At 41.3% G+C, this 27,924-nt stretch overlaps 1 protein-coding gene across 5 annotated transcripts in view; it reads left to right on the top strand.

Moving 5' to 3' along the window:
* The window catches only part of raraa (retinoic acid receptor, alpha a), a 150,198-nt gene that overhangs the window by 59,856 nt on the left and 62,418 nt on the right, over positions 1-27,924 (top strand). For all 5 annotated transcript variants that reach the window (XM_020651400.3, XM_065949816.1, XM_020651399.3 and 2 more), the window contains one exon: positions 5,945-6,579. In XM_020651400.3, the coding sequence (XP_020507056.1) occupies positions 6,426-6,579 (154 nt within the window). In that variant the 5' untranslated portion in view covers positions 5,945-6,425. The remainder of the gene's footprint in view (positions 1-5,944; positions 6,580-27,924) is intronic.

Here is a 27,924-nt window from a genome sequence, read left to right as displayed (position 1 = left end):
TGTCTGATGTGTCCTTGGGCAAGACACTTAACCCTGAATTGCTCCCTCTGCTTCAGTGGTGATGTATGAATGTGATTAGTTACTTCTGATGGATGATACTACATAGTGATCACTACCATCAGTAGTGTGTGAATGTGTAGGTGTGACCTGCAGTGTAAAAGCACTTTGAGTAGTCAGGAGACTAGAAAAGCCTTATATAAGCTCAAGTTCATTTACCATGAGTTTTCCAACAACTCTTTTTCACTGTACTGTTCTGCGCATTTGAACATTGGAACAATCTATGAAAATAGAAAGTAAGTGTATGCATATGTGCCCTGTTCACATTTTTGGCCCGTTTTCCCTCTTTCTGTTTCTCTTCTTGCACAAAGATCTACTTAGCTTCGTTTCTCTCGCTGTTGGGTTCTGCTGCCGATTTGAAACACTCAAACGGTTTGAAACCAACAAGGGCCATTACTGCAGGACACGAAGCAAAAACTACTATCCCTAATGCTCACTGATGGCCAGATATGGTGTGTCAGGGCCTTAACTTAGCTTAATGTTTCTAATTCCACTGAACTGAACAGCATTCACAACACACTGCAGTGTGATGCTGCTGCCACTGACCACCAGCTGCTCCTGACACAGAGATATGTAGCACATGCAGCACCCATCATAGATAATTGGTCATCATGAGAGTTGCAGATGACACATGGTGGTGTGTGCATGTGTTCTTACTTGTGTGTTATCTCAAGAATCGCCCTGAGCTTTTTCAAATCCTCTACAACAACCGGTGTGTGTTTTTCTGTCTGCCAGTGACTTCTTTGAACTTCTTCTGCATCCATGCACATGTTTATGTGGTGAGTTTTTTACGTTCAAACATGCATCTCTTTCTATGCATGCACACACCGCAGTGTTTCTGTATGTCATGCGTTGCATTCACTGTCCCCTGGGGCTCTGTTTGCCGCGTTGTCCACCCTGACCTCATGCTGCCATTTGCTTTTCTGATTATTAATTCAACGTTTGCTGTCACATCCAATTACAGTCTCTCGTGCCTGTGACTTCTGACCCCTCCTTTTCCTTGCTTGTTACATGCCAAGCACAGAGTTAAGACCAAGTGACCCAGATTGTTTGTTTTTCTTTCCTTCTACTGTAAGACATCACATACATTCCCTCTGGAGCTGCCTATTTGCTCTTAGACCGTTGAAGTGTCTTTGGCTGATATGGGCTAGCGATAGATAAAAGAGACAGATGAGGCTTAACAAATGGGGGAATTGTTAGAAACTCTTTGAAAAGATGTACATTAATGGCTCGATTCCAGGCCCCAGGGTCCCTATAGGCTGCACTATTACATCACCACTTCAATTTACAGTGCGCTTTTTATTCCTGTTTTTAGCCTACACAAATCCATGGTCCTGATATGCTGCGGAATCCAAGTGTGTGAGTGAATTTTTTATGCGTACATGCATAGGCTTACAGTAAGCTCACATTCCTGTTTGTTACGCTTGTTTTCCTTTATCTTTAGTGTTACTTTGGCATGTTCACGTGTTGTCGACCTTGAGCGCGTCTATACCTCAATGAAGACCCTATTCTGTGCCGTATTATGCACACAACCGCTCCCCTTTTGTTCTCCTCCATATCAACGACCTTATGTGTCAGCCCTATCATATGGAACCCATATATCATACATACAAAGGGAAGCACAAGCTGCTAGAATGGAGAGCACCCTGACAGAGGAATGGAGGAGAGATTAGTGTGTGTTCGTGCATGTATTTTGTGTATGTGTGGTAAAAGAGATGTATGCAGGAAATGACAAGGAGAAGTCGACTTTAATGGATATATTCACTTGTATTTATACTCTCTATTTAATCTAGTTATTTAGATTTGACATGTTGCATGTTTGAAGGATTCCAGTTTGTCCTATCCAATGTATGATCAGAGTAAAGCTGTTGTGTAAACTGTGATTGCTTTGTATACATCGACAGGGAGGAGTATGTGCAGTGCATGTCAGCAGCTTTACTCTGCTTTGGTGTTGCGTGTGCAGTTTTCCCAGCAGATTATACGCACCCTCAGTTGTGTCTTCAGTTCTCAGTGGTGTGTGTCTGATGTTTGTGTGTGTGTGTGTGTGTGTGTGTGTGCGTGTGTGTGTGTGTGTGCGTGTGCGTGTGCGTGTGCGTGTGCGTGTGCGTGTGCGTGTGCGTGTGCGTGTGCGTGTGGGGGGGGGGGGGGGGGGTGTGTGGGGGGGTGTGTGTGAGCTCAAGAAAACACCACTGATTGCTTAATGTGTTTGAAATGCTTCAGCTGCAGCAGTTAGAGACTGTTTACAATCAGTGAGTGTTTGTCTACTCTCAGCTCCAGGCACTGGGCCTCATGCTCAAAACACTCCAAAGTTTTTATTTCTGACATGTCCAGGTGTTTTGTTGAATTTTTCAATATTTTCCATTTTCCATCTTTCCTATCTTCCTTTCCTTTCTAGCTCCTCTTGGGGGTTCCTGACCATAGGCATATTTAAAACAAATCATTTCTGTGCTTTTAAAATGTTTGCTCCAGTGATCAGTTTTGTCAAACTTGAATGTGATATTTTGTAATTACATAAATTTAACTTAATGGCACTACCAGGCTGTTAAACAATCTTTCTTGGGGATTGTGCAAACCTTTTCTGTTGTTATTAAGATTTGGATTTTCAAAACGGCGTATCACACAGCAGAAATAGTGACAACAGTCAGTAATTGCTACATGTGAAGAACACACTAATATACATGCACACTTCCCACTGCAAATCAATGTTGTAGCAGCCAATGAAAAAGACTGCTGAAGTGACTCTGAGAGTGACCTAAAGACACAAGCTGATTACTTTAACACAGGCTGATTTTAAATGTGTGACAGTTCAGCTTGCTTCTGCCAGATATACTGGGACCACTAAAAAATGTGTTGTCAAGGCACTGATTTTTAAGTGTAACTCTTTTGTGTTTTTAAATGTTTGAATAATGTAATAATAATGTCATGAACAATCATCTGGAAAGACAACTTTTAAAATGTTGATAGTAAATGATAAAACTATCTTGAAGGACATGAAGCAACTGTTTGTTCCAGGCTTATCAGGTCATAATCTAAACACTCCTCAGACTGGCAGCATTGTCAGATTTAATATTCTGATTGATATGATTGACATATTGGTTAAATATCTATCAGTATATAAATACGTCTTATGATCCAGTTTTTTTAATTTCTCCCAGAGATGATGCTTATCTTTAGGGATGAAATGTTCTCTAGTGTCTGCAGCTCTCTGTCTAGTGACCTTTACTCAAAAGCCAAATGACTCCTACAAGCTCTGAATACTGCGCATAACAAAGGAAGGATGTTTCTAACTTTATCTTTCTAAATCAAAAGTCATGTGAGTTAAAACTTTCACTTTAGAGCCTTTAGGTTCTGATCCATTGCAAAAATAATGGAGGAAGGTTTTACTGCAGCCTTTTTTTAAATTAGTTATAAACAACAATTTCAGTTTCTATTAACTGTAAAATCAGTGACAAGTATTTGCTGGTGTAAGTGCCTTGTAATTTTGATATTGCTTATCATATAGAAAGGCTTCTTATCGTGCCTCAATGGATGCTGTAATGATAATAGTGAAGGAAGTGGCCCATTTCCAGCCTGTGGGTTCTCCTTGTGTCCCTTTGAGTTGTAGTTCCTCTTTGAAAGAGCCGTTTCAGCATCTGTGGCCTCTGGCTGTTGCATTAAAATATACTTGGCTTTACATCATTTCAGTGTACATTTTTGACAATGCTGATGCATTTTACATGAGTGCAACGTAGAGTATATCAAAGCTGCATTTCATAATGGCTATGGTTGTATAGTATCCTGTATTATGGAGCCAGAAATAATGTCTTACAGGCTATCGGGAGTATGTTATTTTAACTCTTAACTCTCTTTTGGTGTAGTATGGCTACTCAGGGAGGGGAAAGGGGCTTTAAAAGCAAATTAAATGATATCTAACTCCTCTGGGATTTAAAAAAAAGGCTGTTAAAGAGCACATGCTTCAGCCAACAATGCTTGACCACCACAGGCAGATCGCCACAACATGGTGACTATAGAGTGCTTTGGCAACAATCAATAAAAATAATGCTTCTAATAGAAAGCAAGCTCATAAAAGCAGCTCTCCATCTGATAATGATACATTTTAGGGCTCTGCGTACACTCCTGTACTCATGTAATTACTCATCTTTCCTATATGTAGGTATATAGTAACCACATGCAGACACATTGTGCCCCCGTGTGCTCACTGAAAACCACTCTCTAGTTGTTATTCTGTAATCAAAGCTGGTTATGGGAATGCAATGCTCCTCCAGAGACAATCTCACACCATTAAGTGAAGAGCACTTTTGAAGATTTTTATGCCAGAGAGTGACAGAGGAGATCGACACGAGAGACATGATGCAAGATTCAAAGAACTGCTGTCCCACCAGTGTACGACAAGCCACCAAGAGGCCTTGCATTGTGTTTTCAAGTACACTTTGTAGTTCAGCTCCAGAGGGGATATTAGTGGAGACCTAATGAAGCATCAGTTATTCTGAACATACCCATTTGAGAGTTACCAAATGTACAGATAGAAATATCAAAGAGTAAAAAATGAATAAATCAGTGGAATCACAACAAATTCACAGATTGCTGAGCTAATTCTGACTCATTAGAATAAGCTTGCCACTATCAATGAGCTAAGCAGAACAAAAAATATTATTTAATGTGGATCAGCCAAATCAGGCTGATGCTGTAACCTTTCCAAATTATGAGTAAATGTCAAATTCCTCGTCTTTACAGTCACACGATTGTAATCCAGTTGACCTCCTATGGGAGATTTTGCACCAGAATGCGAGACAGACACTACATAATCAGAGCACCGGTTTAGTAAATATATATTGGAAAAATGTCTTCTTTTCCTCCAGTAGAGATCAGAGACTTGGAGGATCTATGTGAAGGAATGTTTGACTGTTCCCTGTTTTTCCCGCATGTGGTGAATAACCTGATGTCAGTTTTTCCTTTCGTTTGTCATCTATCTGTCCATGGCTGCCCCTCTCACCTGTCATATCCTGATGCTTTATGTACATCATTCAAGTGGGAACAGGCACACAAACATGCTGACTTTGACCCCTCTCTCTTTACAGGAGTTCATCCATGATGTCCTGTGTGATTCATGCTAGAGTGTCACATTCCTGTTCATGCAAAGACAAATTCCTCTTGCTTTTTTCAGCCCAGTCTGTGTGTGTGTGTTGAAGCTATTTTACTTTTACTGCAGTGCATTACATTCACTGCCTCTTAAAAGGGGTCATTACTGTTAAAAAATAAGTTATGTTCATGTTCTGACAAGTTGTTTTGAAGAAAGAGCCCCCCTCTTACTCTGTAGATATTGTGATCCCAGTGTACCATTTTCTGGAAATTGTGTTCTGTGGGTGTCTAGTTGTCAGTACCCTTGTGTGTGCTCATGCTTTCTGCAGCACTTACAGGTCTGTTTGTACATGTCTTGCTCTTGATTTGGAAGTAAACTCCACGGCAGAAATCTCTAGTGGGCCCAGATCAGCGCCTTGGGTCTCACCTCTAGCTTCCGCAATGGGTATAATTAGCAAAGTTTTCCTTTGTGTTGCTCTCTTCGTTTCTGTTTTGGCTCGTCTACTACAGTATTTGTTGTCTGTCACTGTTAATGAGTGTGCGTACAAGTGCACAAAGCTGCGAGGAGACATCACACACCCACTGCAGTTTTAACACTCCATTAGATAATTAAGGCAGATGGGGTGTTTTTGTACCATTTCAGATGAGACATTACCATTAATTAGTGTCAAAAGGAAGGAAATGTTTTGCTCAAGATCTTAAGTACAAAGGGAAACAGTGTATTTATCTTTTCATTGAAGCACTTAATAATCCCTCTCTCTCTCTCTCTCTCTCTCTCTCTCTCTGTTTCTTTTTTTTCCATGTACAGAGGCTGTTTGAATGCAGACACTAGGAGGAGAGCTTAGCCATGTGATCAGTGTACTCTCCCCTGAGCCCTCAGCAGTGGAAGAGTGTTGCAACCACTATCGCCCCCATCACCACTATCCTCGCTCCTGACTGCAGTCATCAAAGTCACCTGTTCCTGACTCAACTTGTCCACTGTCTCCTTCCCCCGGTTCATCTTGGAGATAAGGAATTGTTCTTGTTTTCTAAACCGGCTTATTCAGGAATACCAACAGGATTTGTGTCTTGGTGACATCTACAAGAGTCTTATACGGACCCCAGCTCTCAAGTTTCCCATTCGTAAGGAGTTTACAAACTTCTCTTTTGGAATATCTACTCATGCAGTGCCCCTATGGGGAATTAAACCAGCACAGGAATCCACATTGACCCCATTTCAGCCGGGTCAGACCTTCTTAAGGTGGTTTTTCAGTGAAGTATATTTGTGACTGGAGGTGGACTACGCCATCATGGCTGGGAAGGGCAACCCTGTGCCGGGCCCCCACCTCAATGGCTTCCCCATGCCCACCTACTCTTACTTCTTCCCACACATGTTGGGCAGCATGTCGCCTCCAGCCCTGGCAGGATTACCTCTCAGTGGCTACAGCACCCCCTCACCTGCCAGTAAGTGGACCTTTTCTTTTTCTCTGTGCTGAGTTATATTGCTGTTTTGCATTGTTAAAGTTGTTTTTTGAGTGACAGAAGGCGGGAAGGGAAGATTTATTTTCCTTTGTGTGTGTCCTAATTTACCTGTGCGGCTGTTTCCTCTATAGCCCCCTGCTGTTTGTGTGTGTGTGTGTGTGCTGTGAGTCTGCTGGTATAAAGACTATTTCATCTCATCCAGTTAAGATCATTCCCATTTGAAAGATGTCTGTGTGCTGGCAAACAAAAACACACAAATATGCACAACCATGTCGCCTCCAGGCTGTCCTTAATTTACAAGCCCCCCCCCCACACACACACACACACACACACACACACACACACACACACACACACACACACACACACACACACACACACACACACACACACACACACACACACACACACACACACGCACACATGGAAACATCAGCACGGATCACAAGGAAGTGAGGCAGGACAGCCAGAGAAGAACATTGTTTATTTTAGGAACACAAATTTGGCAAGTGTACCTAAAATAAATCTTCCAAAAAAACTATCATCATAGCAAACCTTCATGCTACAGCTCCTCTATAAAATCATTCAAAAAAGCTTCAGAACTAACTTGGGAAGTTTTATTATCCAGTCAAACTAGGTGAAAGGAACTTTTTTTTTCATTAGAAAAGAGGTGCTGTTCTGTGTTGAATAAATGTACAAGAAAATCTGTTCATTCAAACACAGTGGTGCACACGTGTTCAGATCCTTGACTCAAAGCTTCAAGTTTAAAGGCAAGAAAAACTCTATTATAACTTTTGCATTGAAGATTTATCTTCGGCTGAAATACAGAAGTATTATCAGCACAGTAATTATGCTTTAAGAATACTATCTACATGTGAAGTTCAAGTGAACAACATATCTCAATTGTTATGTGAAAAACAGTTAAAATGGTCCCGCTGCTTTGCAAGACTTTTCATCTTTTTAAAGTAAGAACTTGAGGACTTGAAAAACATTTTTTTGCAGTTTTTGTAGCAAGTCAAATCTGAATTTGCAAAGTTGTATTGTGTAATTAAAGCTAACATCTTCCATGAGGAGGAGTTTGAAATTAAATACAGCCAGGAAAAATAGTGGATTAAGATGCAAGTTAATAAAGAGTAGACTTCCAATTTAAAGTATAGACAAAAACACTGAGGCCTTTCATCTACAAGCCTTTTACAATGTGCAATTATTGAAAGTAAAATAGTTGCACATCCATAGTATGCCTGTGCAATAAGATAAAATATGCAATTACATTTTTACAATATATTTTTTCCTGAATCCAAAATACTGTAAATCAAATGATTTTTCACCCCTAAATATCCTCAAATTAATCTGAGGGTAGCTGATAGCTACCTTGAGTTTCGTTCAAACTGCCTCCTGGTATTTTTTCTTTTCTTATTTATTGTGATAAATTCTGACCCTTGCAATGTGTTTATGGCGAATGCTCATATTGCAGGGATGGTGCAATTGCATTTGTGCCGCAGTCCAACTATATATAATATGTATAAAAGCTCAACCAGAACCCTATAAGTGCTTTGAAATGTGTTTCCTTCACCTCACAGCAGCCTGAGGAGCACTGGAAATCAGCTAGATAATCAATTAACCAGCTGTGCCAGCAGCACAAACCCTTCTGCACATGTGTAGTCAGTTAGTGTGTATTGGTGTGGACAGACCTTACACACATACAGGTTGGTGTGTGTGTGTGTGGGGGCAGCATATTGACTTTCTATCTGCTCGAATTTGAGTTGGCTTTTGGCATGGAGGGAAGTTAAGAACAGTTAGTGCTCTGCCCGGTCACCCCCACTTCCCCAAATCCAGATACCCATCCCCATCACTTCACCTAGAGAGGACAGGAGCACCCATCAGATTCCTCTTTTTATACTGTGTGTGTGTGTGTATGTGTGTGTTTCTGCATATTTGTGCGTATAAGTTTGTGCGTCGGGCCTCCCTCCCAGTGTTTGCCGTGTGGGGCGGCAAGGTTCCTTCCCTTTCGCATGGACAAACATTTCCTGGCGGTACACACCCTGGAGAAAAAGAGAGAGAGAGAGAGAGAGAGGGAGCAAGGGACACCACAGCTTCCTGACGATCACACACATACACTCTTAAACATAAACACAATCTTTGCCCTTCATGCTGGCTCACTTTCTCTCACACTTGCTCCTCATTACATGCAGATAACTGCAGGCATAATTCACACATGCTCACACACACTATTGTCTCTTTCCATATAGTTACACAGCTTCTTCTATTAACCCTTTCTGCCTTTTCCCTTACCTCTCTCTTCCTGTAACCCATGTCTTTTTATTTTTTACTCACTGATTTTCACTCACATAAGCTCTTCAGCTAAACACTCACCAAACCCTATTCAACTCCAAGCAGTGACAGTGAGAGAAAAAGAATAAGAGAGGCAGTTTGTTTGAGGCTCGAATAGAGGGATGTACACAATGTTGAGGCAAGAGAGTGATGTTGGCCTTGAAAATGAAAAGCATGGAAAAGTGTTCAATGCACTCAAGTATATGTGTACATTAATGTACTTGTATGCGTCCCTGGATTTATGCTCAGCAGATAATGCAGTTTGTCCTTGTGGAGACTGCTGGTTGATAATTATTTTGTCCAGAACAACAGTTTTGTCCTTGTTATTTTAGAGCCTCTCTTTTCATACGACAATACGTTTCAAAGCAACTTAAGTTTCATCTTCATTCATACCAAAATCTAATCTTTGTTTTAGACCTGACTTGCATTAAGGTTTCCAGCATTTTAGGTAATTGGATTCCTTCTTCTGTGGCAGCAATGTTGAAACTTAAAGAAGTGTTGGATTTAAACTTTTTCCGCCTCATCAGATCTTCTTGGTACAAGACCACCTGTGTTTATTTACTCTTACTTGATCAGTGTGTAATCTAATTGAGTATGATGCAGTTATGAACTGCATATGTGAAAGGGTGTTAGTAGAGGTCTCTGCAGCAGATAATGTTGAGTAAACAGCCCTGTGAACAGGTCTTGCCTTTCTGTTCAGAAGTTGAAATGGTTTTGCATTGAAATCCTGCTCAGTAGACCCTCTCCCTTGTTTTTTTCGGGCGTCTCTTCTCTCTGGTTTCTTTCTCGCCTGGTCTCTATTTGCATACATCATCCTCCAACTGGTTCTCAGAATTGTCCGGCTCGTCTGCTAGGCCTTCTTTAGCAAACCACAATGGACCAATTATTTGGACCAAGCAGAGCATAAGGGTCAGTCAAGGCCTACAACTCACACACACACACACACATACATATTCTCTCTCTCTCTCTCTCTCTCTCTCTCTCTCTCTCTCTCTCTCTTCTCTCTTTTTCTCTCTCTCTCCCCCCCCCCCCCCTCTCTTTCTCTCTTTCTCTCTCTCTCTCTCTCTCTCTCTTTGGGTCCCTGCAGCTCTAGCCTCCTGGGTTATGTCTTCACATCACATTATCTGAAAATCATCAGGTTAGGTTACGCTTCGGAGCAGATCAGTTGCAGATATTGATATTACATTTATCGCCTGCAGCTTTATTAGTTAACTGAATATTATCACCACCGATTGATCACACTAGCATGCCCTCAAACGTGCACGCTGCTGTATTAAGCATAGCCACATCCAATGTTCTCATTACACACACTCTCACACATGCACAACTTTCATTAGTGTTTTCGATTAAAATCCCTCGCGCCGCACGTCCGTATGAATATGGAACTATCAGGCTATAACACCCCAACTATTGATCCTGTTATTATCATTAAAGCCTTCCACTGCCTGTCATCAGCTCTTACACTGTGCTATTACATTAGTGCTGTGTTATGAGGGACCATAATGAATGGAGCCGGCTTGCTACCTGCTGCCACGGCGGACTAATTGGCTTTTTCCCCACAGAGCGCTCTTGTTTCAGCAGTCGCAGTAATTGCTCGGTGCAGCAGCGCTTCCTCAAAACAGCTAACACACACACACACACACACACACACACACACACACACACACACACACACACACACACACACACACACACACCAGCACCATCTCTTAGCAGGCTTTTATGGCATTTATTAATGTGCCTTTTGGTCAGAAGGGTAAATATGAAAGGATGTTTTCAGACCTCAACATAGCTTGTGTGTGTGTGTGTGTGTGTGTGTGTGTGTGTGTGTGTGTGTGTGTGTGTCCTGAGTGCGTTTGTTTGTGTGTGTGTGTGTGTGTGTGTGTGTGTGTGTGTGTGTGTGTGTGTGTGTCCTGAGTGCGTTTGTTTGTGTGTGTGTGTGTGTGTGTGTGTGTGTCCTGAGTGCGTTTGTTTGTGTGTCATCTAAGTCAGTGCATTGGTGGAACGAACTGACCAAGGGTAAATAAGTTTATGGTAATGTTGGGCAAAGTGTGTGTGCTGGTTTTTGGACAGACAGGTGGTTCCTCTCTGCCCCGGTGGTCTGCAGGAATCAAGGGGGCATGTCAGTACACTCCATGGGTGGCAAACACACACGCACACACATGCACACACACACAGCTTGTGAGTTAGAGATGAGGATAATGACGGTTAGAAACACTTGCGGTGTGCTCCTGTTTGGCTACAATCCAGAGTGTGTGTGGATACGTTACAAACACATAAGCTACTGACTGCAGCACTTTTTTTCTGCCTGGCATTTGGCCACTTCAGAAACACACATACTCACATGGACAGAAACAGTTCTCCTGAGGAGCCAGTCGTCATTATTGAAATGCCATTTGAGGGTTGCCGATACTCTGGCTGCGAGGAGGCAGGCGTATTAAACAAAGCACACCCAGCATGGCTGAGTGGCTCTCATTCAGCCCGGTTTTACGATGTTGTTAATGAACTACATAGCTCAGGGAAGCAGGAGAAAAATAGCACAAGGAGTGTCCTATTCTTACATTGCCAAAGAGTTAATTTCCTCTCATGCTACCCAAAGTTCCTTAAACATCATTAATCTTCTGATGTTTTTACCTGTTTGCAAAAATTGTTTATATTATATGAAGTAGATGTACGTTTTTTGTTCATTGTTGTTTAAAAATGAGATATATTTCTGAATAAATGAGTTGGGGTGGGGGGCTTGCAGAGAAAGGGATGAGCAAAGAGAGGTAAGAGGTTGAGCGTAAGCGAGGGAGAGAAGAAGAGTTTTTTCGCGGTGAGATGCATCTGTGAATGCAAACAGCCAGATTTGTATTATTTGGAGTTATTTGGAGTTTCTCCTGCCAGACCCCCTTCATTTTTCTGAAGTTAGGCAAGGATATTATGAGGAGAATTCACCTTGTGCAAGTGGGAAGGGGTGTTGATGTTTACAGTTTTAAGTTCATGAGTATGTTTTTCTCTGCTCTTTTGTTGATATTGTGATTCTGTATTACTACACAGCACTAATATAAAGGCAAATCTTCTCTCTAAAACGTCCGATAGCAGAGTTTGTTGCTTTGTTTACCTCTTCTGAAAATGTATTTTCACATCATGTCTTGCTCTCACACACACACACACACACACACACACACACACACAGGCTTTGGCAGTATAAGTGTCGCCTTCCAGCATGATGTGCCAAAACAGCAGCAACCTATTCCTAACGGGGGCTTCCACAGGAGAACCCATCACCCTCTTTTCTGGCCCTCTGGCCTCCCCTCATATCTTCCTTACTCTCTCTCTCTTGCCGTCCCACTCTCTCGCCCCCCCCCCCCCCACACACATTCCTGGGTCACTACTCTTTCTATGTTGGTTGTCCTCATTTCCTGCTTGATCAATCCTCCTTTGTCCACTCATCTTTCTTCTGTCACACCTGATCATACCTCCGCACTGTCCTTCTTCCTCTCTCCCTCTCTGTCTGTTGTATCCTTTTTTTTCCTATCCCCCCCTTTTCCCCACCTTAGGACTTGACAGAGCTATCATTACCCTGCCACCTATTTACTCGCAGCCTGTTATTTTCCATTTGCTTTGAGGGGACCTGGGGCCAAATCCCTGCCCAGAATACTTGATCCTAACCACAGGATTTATCCCCGAGTGGCTTGGCAAGTGCAGCCCTCTTCCCCCCCTCTTCTCCTCACTCGCTTTCTTTCTATATCTCTTGCTCTCTCTCATTTTGTCCGTCTTTCTATAGGTGTTTTTTCTTTTTCCATGGCCGCTTATGCAAATACAGGCACTTCTTTTCAAATTGCTGTCTGCCCATAATCCCATGGATGGCTCCATTTTCAGAGTGCCACACACACACACCAAACACATGCACGCTTGCACAAAGAAAAGTAGAATTCATCACACAGTCTATTAGAAATACAAGGACACATGCTATCTCTCATAAACATTCACACCAGCTGGCACATATATGCACACATATTAACACACACACACACACACACACACACACACACACACACACACACACATCCACACACACACACACACACACACACACACACACACACACACACACACACAAACATTGAGAGAAAGTCCTCCTCTGCAGCGCGGCTGTTATATTTTGAGCAGCGAGTGCTTTAAGCTGCAGTCAGGCCGTAACAACTTCAAAACCAGCAGGCTGTCGCCAGCAGCCATGCAGCACTCAGCTGGGTAAACACTGGCATAATCTAAATCTCTCTGTGATGTGCCAGTGCGTGTATCTTTATTTCTGCGCTCTTCAAAAGCCCGAGAGGAAGTCAAGACAAGGGTAAAGCGATAAGAACTCCCCCCTTTTTGTCTCCCTCCCGCTCTGCGTCTTCTGTATCCTTTCCTTCAACCCTCTTCAGCTCTGACCCCCTTCTTCTCCTTTTTATCTCCCCTCCCTTCACTCTCTACACACACACACACACACACACACACACACACACACACACACACACACACACACACACACATACACACACACACACACTCATCTCTATCTTCTGTGCCCTTTTTGCATTACCCATCACATACAGCTATAACTCACTCTGCTGCATACATTCAAATGTCAATGATTCTCTCACAGGCATCATTCCTCTATTGTCCTTTGATAAGCAGTGGGGATGACGGCATCAGTTAAATATAGGACGTTACTTAATGGAGGAGCCAAAGGAGGGAGGAAAGGAAAGAAAAAGGAAAGGAGAGAGCCAAGGAAAGGTTCATAGAGGTTGAGCGGGTCGGCCACGCTCAGCCGGGAGAGTGATTGAATTATCAAGCAGAGCTTTGCTTGTTGTCCAAGGGGGTTTCAGCAGGGAAAGCCCTTTTCTCAGGGGCTAATGCGCTTTTTCAGCCTGGCACAATGGCTAGCTGTGTTGCGCAAAGGGGCTAAGAGAACTCTGTTGGGTTAGAGCTTATGAGGCCACCAGCTCTCTCCTGGCACCTCTCTAAGGGGCCCCTGGCCACACTTAACCTCAAGCCTGTCTGTTAGCATTAGCACATAGCCTCCTCAGAGGGAAAACCCACTGTACTGGTGGCAACATTAGCTTTCAGAAGACTGAGAATTTTGTCTTATTTGACAAAACAGTTCTTTATTTAGTTTTATTTAGTGGACATAATATGCAGTTAAAAAAGTTAAATCGCAATATATTGTTTAGCAATTCTCAGCATACCGCAAAGTATTTAAAATGGAAATAATGTATGGTGACTCAAGTATGGTGATAATATCGTATCGTGGGGCATCTGGTGATTCCCACCCCGACACATTAATGTCAGTCACTTTCTGCCTGGGTTGTTTCCAGGCTTGTTGTTAACATGCAATGGTCGTGCTTTTTGCATTTGATCATGAACTAGCTTTTTGAATTAAGGCAGTTTTCTTTCTTTTGAGGGCTTTCATGTTCCACACAAAAGTAAACCTTTTCACACTTATTTAAATTTCCTGGAATTGAAAAGTATTTTTTTCTCCTTAGATACTGAAAGCTTTAACACTGTTATGGTACTGAACATTGATTTTACTGTGATCCTTGAAACACTCTTCAATGCAGCGAGACAAAGCTTTAGTCCTCGTTATTAATGACATTTTTGAGTGTTTCTTGTTGTCCCCCTGAGTGCTTTTTAGTCTATTGTAGGTTGAACTTGTGATCTTTCAAAGTTGCAATAAAACAGTACCTATTGAAGATTCCACTGCAAGTTACAACAGAAATCTGAGGTCAGCCAATAACGTTCAGCATCACCCTTGTTTTCTTACTTTTTACCTCCTTTCAAACAAATCTTTTTGTGGCTGCATTTGAGATCATTTATAAGGATTCAGATAGTATTTTGAGTGAAAATGGAAGAGTTAGGGATAAGATGAAAAATTCTCAATAAACTGTGGGGCTGTCTGTCTGGATCCATGAGCATGCAATAAAACAGTGCGTATTAAGGGCTGTAATTATAACTGATACAGAGGGTCTTGACATGTGCACTCAAGAAAGGATAAAAATCACTAAAACAACATTAAAATCGATCAACCTTCCTTTCCATTAACAAATACCTTCTGAATGATGTATCCCGTCTGGATGTATGGTTGTCACCATGGTGACAGTCTATATTGTGAAATACATGACCCATACCAAAACCTAGGTTTAAGGTTAAGCTTCCATTGCAGATACTGATAATGATGTGTTTGCATTTCTTCACTGGTGCATGTCACATTATTTGATAATGGGCCTTGTTTGTCATCAGGGCCGATATTGGCAGATACCGATGTTCAAGCCCTACACCGCTGCATACCTTCTTCATATACTTCTTCTAGTATTCAATAAACTAAGTGGCCTTTGAAGGTGCAGTTGATGGAGTTTTTCAATGACACTTTTTGAGTCAAACTTTCTTTTAGTTACTTGACCCCCCCTCCTCAAAATTGTACTCTCTTTTCTCTCTGCAGCTTCCCTAGCTCCTCTTTTGTTCATTTTCATCCAGAACAAACAGCTGTTGAACAATTCTGCCTGCAGTGTAAAGGAGGCAATAACTCTCTAAACCCTGTCTCTTACTTCTGTCAAAGACACAAAATTATGCCCCTGGTTTATTCCTTTTTATACTGCAACAACCTGTTTGCAGAACAAATGTGTTTAGCCACACAGCTTTGCCCTCCATTTGTCTCCCAAACAACTGATGTGCATTATGACTTGATTTGTCGTCTGATATGTTCGGTAACATGCAGCAAACAGATGTTGACACACTCTCGCTGTCACGCCAGCAACCAAAACATATGCCGGGAAACTTGGCGGCCCCTTGTTGACCTCTTTCTCTTGTTGTTTCTGAACTACGTGACAAAAAAAATCCAGGGATTCACCGCACAGCAAAATGACACAAGTATATGTGAAATACATCATGGTAAAGCCTCCATAATTAATCTCCACCTTTGACCCAGTGTTGTGTTAGATGGATTAAGAGTGAGGGATTTTCAGGGTTTATGTTACACACAATCTGTTGATGGTTGTGAAACTGGTCGGATATGCTGGTGTTCTCAAGGAATTCCTCAGTCATTGACATTGACTGATCAGCTGATGTCGAGATAAAATCTCAGGACTTTAGCTGGAGCATATAGACACCCTCACAAAGTCAAGTGCACTGGTCTGAACTGGCACTGACTGACAAAAAATACTTGTCTTTTATCTCAAACATACCTTTGCACAAAAAGAATTGTGCAAAATAAAGATTTTATCCAAATGTGAATAGTGGGAAACCTAACAAATAGCTAGTTTTTCTTTGCAGTTCTTGTCTCTCTTTGTTTTTGCAGCTTACACAATACACATTATGACGAAGATTCAGCACCACAAAATGACACAATGATTGTCAAGCCCTTTGATGAGCGGCTTGTTTTGTCAGCACATGTCCCATAGCGAGGAAGAATATGTTTTGTCATCAGAAATTCTCTTTTGAGGGTCACGAGAGGCAAAAACAGACACTTACTTTTCAAAGGGAAACATCATCTAGAGCTTGACTCATTCGGCTGATATGGGCTGATCACAGATTTAACTGTATTGAACCATCTGTTTCTCCTGAGTATGTGCTTGTTTTAATAAATAAAAAAATCTACAAATTATATAATGCAAAAAAACAATGCTTAGGAGTCCATTTAAAAATGGAGCCGTTTATTTTGCATGCATATCTGGAGGTGAATTTTCTTTTCGCTTTTTCTGAACATTGTCGCCTTTCAGGTTAATAATTGGACCGTAAACAATGCAGTGCACATGAAAGGAGATCTAGGTTAGAAGTTAATTATGGCTAACTGCTGGTTACTCCTGAATTACAGAGAAGTTGTTCATCATTTTCATAGGCAAATTTCGCCGTGAGATGATAGCTGACTGGTTCTAAGATTGTTCAGCGTCTGATGTCAAATCGGGCTTCCTGGCATCATAGATGTTCACAGGCTGATCACTATTCCAGCTTAATACAACCTGGGTTTGAACTTTCTGCCATTGACTAAATTGTTGGTTTCAGACAACTTTATAAACTGTGTCCCAAGTTGCAACAAACTAGAATTAATCGTCTTCTTGAGTCTACAGACTGTGACTCCATATGCAATACTGTACACCCACATACCCTGCAAACCTACAGTGAAACACCAGGACTAAAACATTAAAGAAACGAGCAGTGCTGAATGATCACAAAGAAGGAGATAGAGCGTTGCTGCATACCTAAGGTCAACCCCAAGACCTCCCGCTCTGACCCGAAGACCCCTCTAATCGCTCATTCTTTGAAAGAAAGAGACAGAATGGAGGTGGAGGTTAGGAAGAGGCAGAGAAAAGATCAAGAGAGCGAGAGAGGGAGGGGAGTGAATGAGGGAAGTGGGGGGGGGGGGGGGGGCCTGCAGGCATCTTAAATCACAGCAGGCCCAGACATAACCTTCACTGAAGAATCAGGAGAAGATTCACTCTTAAAACAAATGACCACTGACTCACTGAAATACCTGCAAGGTATGGGGAGGTGGGGGGCTCTATTCATGTGTATCCAGCTGTCTGTTTGTTTGCTTTAATTTTGCAGATGCTGTTTCAATTGTGTCATCATTTTGTTTCATAAAGTCATGTTTATGCCCCAAAGTGAAGGTAAAGCATCTCTGTTTACTGTTAACACAGCACGAGAGAAACTGAGGGAGGGAGAGCTCAGGTGGTGCCAGAGATGGGATTTCGCTGATTCAATATTTACTCATCAAACAGAACTATTTCCTGTAAGCACTTGGCCTTACTCTCGCTCTCACCACCTCCTTCTTTTCCCTCTCGATCTACTTGTGTTTTATCTCTTTCTCTTCCTTCCTTTTTTTTCATTCCCTTTGGGCCGCCGGACGTTGTTGCAACATCGTTTCTGCAGAATTTGTTTTCCCTCCCTGAACGCCATCATTTTTCTTTAGTCCCAACATCAACTTTTTCTTTTCTTCTTTTTCTCACAATATCAAGCCCTTCTTCTTTTTATTCCTTTTACTTTTTTGACTGTGCTTTCTATCTCACTGGTGCCAATTCAAGAGATAGTTGAGTCAAAATATCTGCTGTAAACCACTGATCAAGCATGAGTGAGTAGCTTTAAATACAACACTAACTGAGGTTCCTGTGGTGTGTCAGAGAAGCAAGTGTGTTTGAGCATTTGAATAAGTCCGGGAAATGCCCACGCCTTTTTTAATTTTCATCATGTGAGTTTGTCTTCCTCTGTCCCTGTGGGTTTGGCTTAGAGGCGATTGTACAGTGTATTCCTGAGAGCGTACACACATAAACCACATCATGTTTTAGTTTCTGGAGGGCTGTAGCTGAGTTTTCTGGTGGGAAACACAGCTATACAGCCTCTTTTACTCCCACCACACCCCCCCAAAAAAACTGAAGAAAGGAAAGGCAGCCCTCTGTCCTGGCAGATGTGCTGTCAAAGCCAGCGTCTTTCAGCCTGTTTGAAAAATAGCCTTTATGTCAAAAGCAGCCTGCTTGGACTGAAGCAGCACATGGAAAGTAGTGGAAGAGCTCCAGGGGAAAACGTTTTGGAGGGGAATATTTTAAGTCTTTATCATGAAGGTAGTCGTCTGTCTGTCAACACATTCGCTGTGGGTTCTTGTACTGTGTGCCCAGAAGCTGACGTAGTTTTCCCTTTTTGTGCTCATGCGTGTTTGAACATCTGTCTATTTCTCTCTGTGTGTGGCTGTGGATTCAAAACCATCCCACCCAAATTTGTACTTTTTGGGAAATGTTGCTGTAGCTGAATGTTAACAGAGGAATATAAAACCTTGGATAATCATTGACATCTCTTGTTTGCTCCTGGACCTCTTAATTATCTTTCCATGAAGTATTTTGTTGTGCTCCACTCTCCGCTTTAAGCTCTTGATGGAGTTGCTTCTGCATTATCATCCACATGTGGTAGACTCTCTTTGGAACTAGTACTTGTTCTGTTCCATCTCAACCTTTCCTAATGACCACGTTCTCATGTAATGGGCTTTTGGAACAAGTACAACATAGATAAGTGGTAAGCACTTCAGTTTGTAAGACCAATTTAGTAAAGCTCAGCTAGCCTCTTAACAAGCTGCTCTCTTTTTCAACAATGGGATGTTTTAATAAGATAGATGCAGTTTTCATCCACCTATTCATCCTTCTAGACATGGCCCTATAAATATGCTTTTCTACATCTTTTTAGAAAAACATCAACTGACAATGGAAACAGCATTGAAAGAGACTAACCTGACCTGAATGAGGAACATAACAAAGTTGTTGACAGTCAAAAGAAGCTTTTTTCTGGGGGCTTTGTTTGCCAAGTTTAAATTAAAGCAATGGTTCAACATTTTTGGAAACTGAAGTTGGTATAAAAAAAAAGAATAAAAGGCAGATCTGTAATGTGCAAATACATTGTTCAATTTTTGTTATGAAAATATGACTTGTGCAATGTTTTAGAATAAATCAACATATGTTGATGCATGCATATTGTTAGATAGATAAATAGTTACTTTTTTGTCATTGCACTGAAATTTGGTTTGGCAGCAATCCCCTCCATAGCAAGTGTGTATATGCACCCATATTCATTCATAGGTTCACCTTGTACTGTGTGATATAAAAGTAACATAAAACCAAAATGATTTCATGAGCTGCTAAAGCTTACAGTAGCTATAGTTTTTATTTGTTAACCTCCTATCCCAACCATTGTTGTATTAACCAAATAAGCTATACAGAAATGAGCTGAAAGCTAGCTCAGGCTTCATCTGATTGGAAAATTGTGTGAATTTATGGCCGATGTACACAGGGCTCCATCTGATAGGTCAAATGTGTGGAATTGTTTTGATTATGATCACAATCTATTGCAATCTTTTCACTGTACATTCTCACATTGCCACGATAATAAAAACTGGATTATTGGAGCTGACCTAATGAGACTAGTGATAAAACTCACGTGTGCTAAATTTGTAAGCTGTCACTTGTAGCTGTTTAGCTTCGCTTAGCATTATGACTTCAAATGGGGGAAAAACGGATAGACTTGCCTAGACAAAGGTTAAAAGTTATCTTTAGTTATCATTAATTGCCAATGCAATAAGTTCAGTAATTAGTATCCTAAATCTGTCAGCAGCTGCCGACATATTTATCAGACAGATATGAGAGTGGTGTTCATCTTTTCATTAAGATGTCAGCATGATGGCTTCCCAAATTGCTTTCTCCTAAAAAGGGTTTCTTACCAGCAGGGACTTTTTTTTATGGCGCCCTTGTCAGTTGGGAAGGTTTATTAAAAAGGCAGTTTGTTTGCAAAAGAGGGTTTTTTCTTTTTAAATATGATTTTTCCATCCTCATTGGTAGCTGCTTTAGTGTAGCTAAGTGCAAAGTCCCTCACAGAGCCATTACTTTTGTCAGGAGTATAGCTCAGGTGTTGTGTTTCAGGACTTTGTGATCACAATGGAAGGAATGCTCTCTCGCGCATAAACTCAGACACACACACACACACACACACACACACACACACACACACACACACACACACACACACACACACACACACACACACACACACACACACACACACACACACACACACACTAATAAACTGATGGAAGTTTGCTCTTCACTCTGCAGACTTCAAAGCTAGCAGTCCCTCGAGGAACTTCAAACGCTGGGGAGGCCATTAAAAGACAAAAAATATTTTCTGTGAGGCCGTGATTTATTTGATTGAAAAATGAAACCATGAACCCAACATACATTATTTCTCCTTCTCAAGGCCTGCTTCACCAGGCACAACTTAAATAGCTACCAGGTGGGAATCCTCTTTGAGCAGAAAGACTCGACCTGAAGAGTCAAGCCATTTCTTGGTTGCTCTTGTCTTCAAGCCTCCACTCTTACTACGTAGCCCTGTTTTTTTCTCTGTGTATTTATAATCTTTTTTAAAACCCTTAAAATTGTTACGTTGAAAATGAAGTCCATCAGTCAATGAAAAAAGACTAAAGAGATCAAACCTGCTGAGGGTTTGAACCTTAAAAGGAGCCAGTGAAATTGAAGTGCCTGGTAGAGTGACGGACTTGATGGAGTGTGTGTTATGAGACTAAGAGTGACAGGTGTAAAAGCAGGAACCGAATTCAGAGAGTTGAATGGAGCATTTCTGAGGAGATGAGAAGATTGAGGAGGAGAGTAGAGAAAAGCAAAAAGAGATAAGTGTATGATATAGGAAGGAAAAATGGCAGAAAGAAAAATCAAACGAAAAACTTTAATATTAAAGTTTTTTAAAAAATTCCGATGGTGCTTTTTGCCTAATTATTGAATTTCTAAAACAAATAAATGTACTTTTCCTTTTTTTTAAACTTAAATTTGTCATGTTCCCACAAAATCTAACAGTAATTCTGTCTCAACTCACCATTTTGCATCACTGGTTTACTGAAGTATCAGGGGAAATATACGCAGGGCTATAATTCTTTCAACAACCTTACTCATCATGTAACACAACTCAAAGTATCTCAAACCTTATAGGAATATGTTTTACTCTGGTTTTTGTTAAAAGGAATTCTAGAAAATTAAGGAAACTGGAGGGACTTGGGTGCACACCAAGAATGACATCGCACATCATAAAACTGATAGCAGGTTGCTCTGAACATTTCAGATGATGTTTTTTTTTTCAACATTGGCATCTTTTTATCTGCTACACAAAGTTCCACTTAGGGCTTGTTGCACAAAGTCAGTTACGTGAAGACTGTTCTTAGCCGTCTCAAACACCAAATGTACCTGCTGTATATCTTTTAGCTTAGCTTCCATTCCTTAAGCCCAAGGATGTACTTCTCACATTGTATAATTTGAAAACACAAGGACAGATCTTCACTTCAGGGCGCGGTCACACTGGCCATCCGTACCGTGCCCAAGCACGCTTCAACCCTAAAGTCCAGTTCGTTTGACCAGTGTGGCCGCTCCGTATCGTGCTCAGGCACGGTACACTTCCTTGGCTTTGGCACACTTCAGAGAGGTGTGCTTCAGCACGGTACACTTCATGCACGAGCACAAGCACACGGGAACACAACTTCATTATGAAGAAATCCAGAGTTTCATGTCTGTATCTGACTAACATGACTCAATATAAGACACAAAGTAGCTGTCATGTTCTCTGTGTTGTTCTCCGATGTGCAGGCGCGCGTCTATTTTATTTTAAAATGTATTTATTGTTGTGTCTGATTAAAATTGCTTAAAATAAGCTGTAAAGTCAGTAAAGTAGCTGTCATGCTCTGTGTTTTTCTCTGAGCGGACTCGACTGCGCGTCTCTTTTTCTCTCTCTCTCTCTCGTCCGCCTGTGTGTAAACTGAGCATGCTTCATAAAAACATAAAGCGTGCATATGTTGTATTAAGATGTTATGTACAAGAGGTAATCATGCTTAGGCACGGTTAGTCCTGTGCAGTGTGACCGCGGGCTACGCCGGCCAGCGGAGGAATGGCGCAGCGGGGGGGCAATCGTGCTTGAGTACGGCACGATATGGATGGCCAGTGTGACCGCGCCCTCAGTCTTACTATAAAATGCATCTATTCATGATTTCTTGCTCCATCATCAGAACTGCTTTATTTATCCTTGAAGGTCACAGGGGCTGATGCATGAAGAATAAAGAAAATGAAATACAAAGAAAAATAAGCAACAAATACAAGTAATGAGAAATATTCCTCTTCCTTTAACGTTCTGTGCTCTCCCTGCATCTGATTCAGTAGCAACAGAAAAGATAACTAGTTGTGAGGGACAAATATTAGAGGGAGAACATACTTGAAAACCCATTACCAGCTGCTGCCAACCAGATTATTCTAGCATTCATCCTATTTCCTGCTAGAATTCCCATTTAATAGTCCTAAGGTAGGAAACTATATCAAACAGTTATATTCGTTATGTAGGCTGTTGTCTTGCAGTAATACGTTATCAAGTATATATTTTCTTTACCTTTGAATACGACCGGATCTCCCTCACGAAATGTTCTATACATGGTATTTATTGTTTTTTTGCTTACAGAAAACCATGAACAGATGTCGAATGAAAGGCTGACAAGGCACTGTGCTCCTCTCACCCGTAGATTATGAATGACTAGTATATATGCTAATGAAAAGTTTTTAAATGATCCATAAAGTAAGCAGTTCAAATCCGACCTGTTGCTCCTTTCCCACGTCATTCCCCACTCTCTCCCTCCCCGATTTCTGACTCTATCCACTGTCCTGTCTCTAAATAAAAGGATAAATAATGCCCCAAGATAAACCTTTAAAAAAACACATTGAGATGAACTAAAACACGAATAAAACAGAAGTGGCCAAACAAACACTGAGCCACAGAGCAGCGTCACTCATGTCCTACATTCATTCAACTTGCAGCCTGACCGTCATCAGTATGACTCATTGCTTTACAGTATAACAATATAATAACTTATCACCCTAAGTGTAAGGTCAGTGGAAAATAGCCGCTGTGTGTATTTGGTGAATAGCATGACTAAAATTAACTTCCTGTTCAATCTCAACATACTTGAAAGGCATCTCAAGATAGACTGGCCTTTTAATTCTTGGAGTACCATCTGCTTAAACATTTCTATTACATAAAATGAAAGAAACCAATTGTACATCCAGAAATCCACTCATGCAACCATTGACGTGAGAATCGGACTAATCCGTGAATTCAGTCAAATGCAACTAATCAATGTTTGCACTTGGAGTTCATACAAGGGAAATGTAACTGGGACGAAATGCTGGTTAGAAAAGTTTCAAAACATGACATTTCAAGATGCTGAATGTTGTACAGTTCTGGATTTAATTTTAAGAATTTTGAGGTAATTTTGTCTTAAAGAGTTGTGTGTGTGTGTGTGTGTGTGTGTGTGTGTGTGTGTGTGTGTGTGTGTGTGTGTGTGTGTCTTTGCTTTTGTTAATGTGTTTTTAAAGCTCACAGACTGACATTTTCACCAACTTTTGTGGGTTCAGTGTATTGGCCACTCAGCACATCTTTGCAAATGTGTGTGTGTTCCATGTGGATATTCCTACTGCTCGTGTATGAGTGCTCCTGTGTTTTTGTGTGTATGTGGCCCTGATGAAATTGCGTCTCCTCCTCCTCCTCCTCCTCCTAATGTTATCTCACTTCCTCTGGGCCCCCGACAAACCCACCAAACTGGGAGAAAATAGAGCGCTTTATTGGGACGCCTGTCAGGACTCCCCCTGGATTTATGGCCAACAGACAGTGTTTATCACTCAGCCGAGGGACAAGGAGTAGAAATAGGAGGGGGAAAGGAGGGAGAAGAAAAACAGCATAAAGGAACAGAGCGACCCTATCCTTCCTCCATTTACATTTAGAGACACTCAAACTGGCTGGAACTATTATTGGAAAAGAATCACTAAATAATAACACTGTTAACATCTTGAACACATTCGCAGGATAAACCATTGCCACTGGAGATGTTTGTTGAATTGATCATGTTTATTGTTCAAGGTTTTCTGTAAACTAATTGCACATTTTTGCTTGTGTGCAAAAGAATAAATTCATTGGAATCAGCTTAATTTCTGTTCCTGTGATTGATCAGGAACCTATGGTGACAAGGTGCTAACAGAGGGCTCAGTCACGCTCTTTTGCATGTAATAACCAGCAGTTGGGACCTATTATTATGTTTGATTGCTTGGAACGGCTTTCGTCCACTGCATTTTCTTTCCACTCTTGTGTTTACGTCTGTAATTTGGAGTTGGAAATCCTAGCAAACAACTGAGAAAATGATTGAGTGCTGGTTTAATGTTTACATATTCCTAAATCAATATTGTAAATAACCTAGAGACGTGCTGTGAAAATGTTGTGTGTACTGAAAATATTCTTCTAAACAACCTCTCAGAACCTGACTAAGATAAACATGCAGGCTCTTTTGTCAAATTGGACCGGCTTGCTCTACAAGCGTTTACTAAAGTACATTTAGATGCTTCAGTCAGATGCTTCTCACCACTACACTGTTCCATTTTTCCTTAGTATTTTCAAAGGTCTATTTTGTGTGTTACCCTAAATGTTTACCCTCATTTCTAGTTTTTCCTCACGGCAGTAGAGTACACAAATGCCATCTGTTCTGAATCATAGGCTCTTCATTTGCCAAGTAATAGCTGTTATATATCTCTGTACCAGATCTGTTGCATCTTGTGGATGAATGGAGATTGCTAATATCAAGGTTTTGAATAGTGTGATCAGCTCAGGATTTAGTGTCAATTCACACTATCCACATGCAGTCAAATAAATGCATACACTGACTTGGACACTCGACAAAATTTGGCATGAGAAACTTCTGGCCATGCAGACCCTTGTGATGATCCATAAGATATCACAAATCAACCAAAGTTAATGTGCTCCCTACATCAGATATGGTTTCATCTAGTGATGCCCTGTGTGGTAAAGGACGTAAACTTAAGGGGTAGAAGCATAGACTATTAAAATTGGAAGTAGTCATCCATTAGTTTCTCATCTAGAAGCCTCAAGCTCGGCATTTGGTACCACCATGTTGGTTTTCTGGAGCCAGTAGTTACCATATTTGGAAGATAGGTTTTAGTCGAGTTCTATTTGTGACGTTTGCTGACTTGGGCTGTTTATCAAACCAAAGCACAAAAGACAGCGAAAATGCAGCTTGTCACCGGAATCTTGGGTGAGACAGTGTTGTTGACCATCATGTAGCACATGACTTAAAGTTTTCTTGTCACTACCGTCTGCCGCAGTCTCTCTGGGGAAAACCTAAATAATCCTGACACATATCGACAAGTTAATGTTTGATAAACACCGAACGAGCAGTATACCTGCTTTCCCACAAAAGTATCAATACAGTGATACTAAAATATCTCACTGAAAAAGCTGCAGACCTCTTGGATGGCCAGTTAGTGCATTAAACTGGTTAGTTATTTTATCACTATAACTGTGCACTGCAACTTTAGTTATTTTATAACTCTTTAATATTTTATTTCAATTAATTTTATATTTATTTATTTTTCCTCTGTCATGATGCTTTTGATGTTGTGTGAAGCACTTTGAATTGCCTTGTTATTGAAATGTGCGACATAAATAAACTTGCCTTGCCTTGCCTAAACCACATGGAAAGTCATAGAAAGTGGAGTCCAATATTTGAATGAAAAAATACCAACTACAACACAAACCTGGCTAAAACACATTGACTGGGAAACAGACTTTGATGTATCACCAGCATTCATGACACCAATGTAGGTTATTGGTGTGCCTGGTAAGTTTGCGAAAGGCTGACATAATTGTCCATCATCTTGTCTGTCATGTGTGCTAAAAGACATACCTGCGCTCATGCATGACATTGTCGTACACACATAAGTCCCAACTGAAGGGGGTTGAAAATATCTTCCCCATACTAATGTAATATTAGCATAACCACATGCAAATCAGCTCTGCATTTTCATGTATGTATAAGATGGTTTATATACTGTTTAGAGCTCTCAAGAACTGCCCTCAATGTTGTGCTTTGCCTCTGGTCACTTCCACTGTGTGTCCAATCAGACTCAAAGCTGATCGTTTGCTCTTACTGACATTGTTCCTTTTTTTCTAGATCCTTTCTTGTGTTGTACTTACTCTCTGATGTACGTCACTTTGGATAAAAGCGTCTGCTGAGTAAATTGTAGAATTGTAGAATTAATGTCACTCATTTTATGATTATATTTTTCAGAAAATTATTGTGCCAGATTTTGAACCTCTTTCTAACCCTCATACTGCTCTATCTAGCATAACAACACTACGAGCTGTCAGCCTACTGAGCACTTACAGTTCAACAAAAAACTAATAATGTATAATGGTCAGCATGTTAGCATAGATGCACCTCTGCAACATGCTAATTAGCAAAAAAAAGAAGCATAAAAACATTAGCAGGAATGCCTCATGTCAATCCATCATGGCTGCACAGTGATGGACCACAATGATCCACAACACTGACATCATAGACAAACTGAGATCTTATTGGCAGAAACAATTTATAAAAAGTCTCAGGAGAGAGTTAATCTTCCACCTCCCTCTACATTATCGTGCTATCCTCCATCTCTGTCTGCTGAGAGGATGAATTAGGAATGACACAGCCTCTGTATAGGCTTTTAGTGGAGGGGAAAAGGGGGAGGAAGGGAGAGAAGCGGGTTAACGGAGTCATTAACGTATGATGATTTAACCGGTTTGATTTAGTGCCGTGCTTCGCTTTTCTGGCATCTTGTGCTATCCTCCTGTGGATTGGAGGGGAAAGAGTTTTCTTTTCTTTCACAACATCCTCCCTTTCTTCCCCCCAGGAGTTCCCCTCTGTGCGCTCTTGTACAGTTTCCCTTCCTCACCTTCTACCCCCTATTTCATCCAACACCCCCCCCCCCCCCCCTTTCTATCATGTTCCCTCCACATTATATTCAGATATTCCCCTTTTTCCTCTGCGCTCATTTGTATAAAGAATTAATGCCCCTAAACAAGCTTTCTGTGTCAGCCCACTGAGAGTGTCAGCAGGGGCGCTCTGTACCCCCTTCAGTCTGTGAGCTGTTAGCGTCCCTCTAAAAACTGCCAAAACACACTCGCACACAGGGCACTTGTCTTTCGGGCACAAATATACACACACATGCAAAATCACACACTTAGATCACAGTCCTTCTACATTAGGTGCCTGAGGATGGTATCATGCAGGGTCCAACAGGGCCCCATCTTATCCTTGCCCTAGAGGAGTACTCCATCCTTTGTAGGTGTGTGTGTGTGTGTGTGCGCGTGTGTGTGAGTGCTACATCGATTCCCCACCAATCACATTTCAGCTTCCCCATGGTTCTCTTCTCCGTGGGAGGTGGGACTCCCTGCCTGACCATCAGGAATTAGATCAAGCAGCATTATGATTAGATTGAGCTTTGATACATAGAAACACACACACACACACGCACACACACACACACACACACACACACACACACACACACACACACACACACACACACATACCTTCTTCTGCTGCCTCAAGAAGCACCCTGAGGTGCCACA

This window comes from Labrus bergylta, chromosome 21 (assembly GCF_963930695.1).
Source record: "Labrus bergylta chromosome 21, fLabBer1.1, whole genome shotgun sequence".
Taxonomy (NCBI): Eukaryota; Metazoa; Chordata; class Actinopteri; order Labriformes; family Labridae; genus Labrus; species Labrus bergylta.
This window is presented reverse-complemented; position numbering and strand designations above follow the sequence as displayed.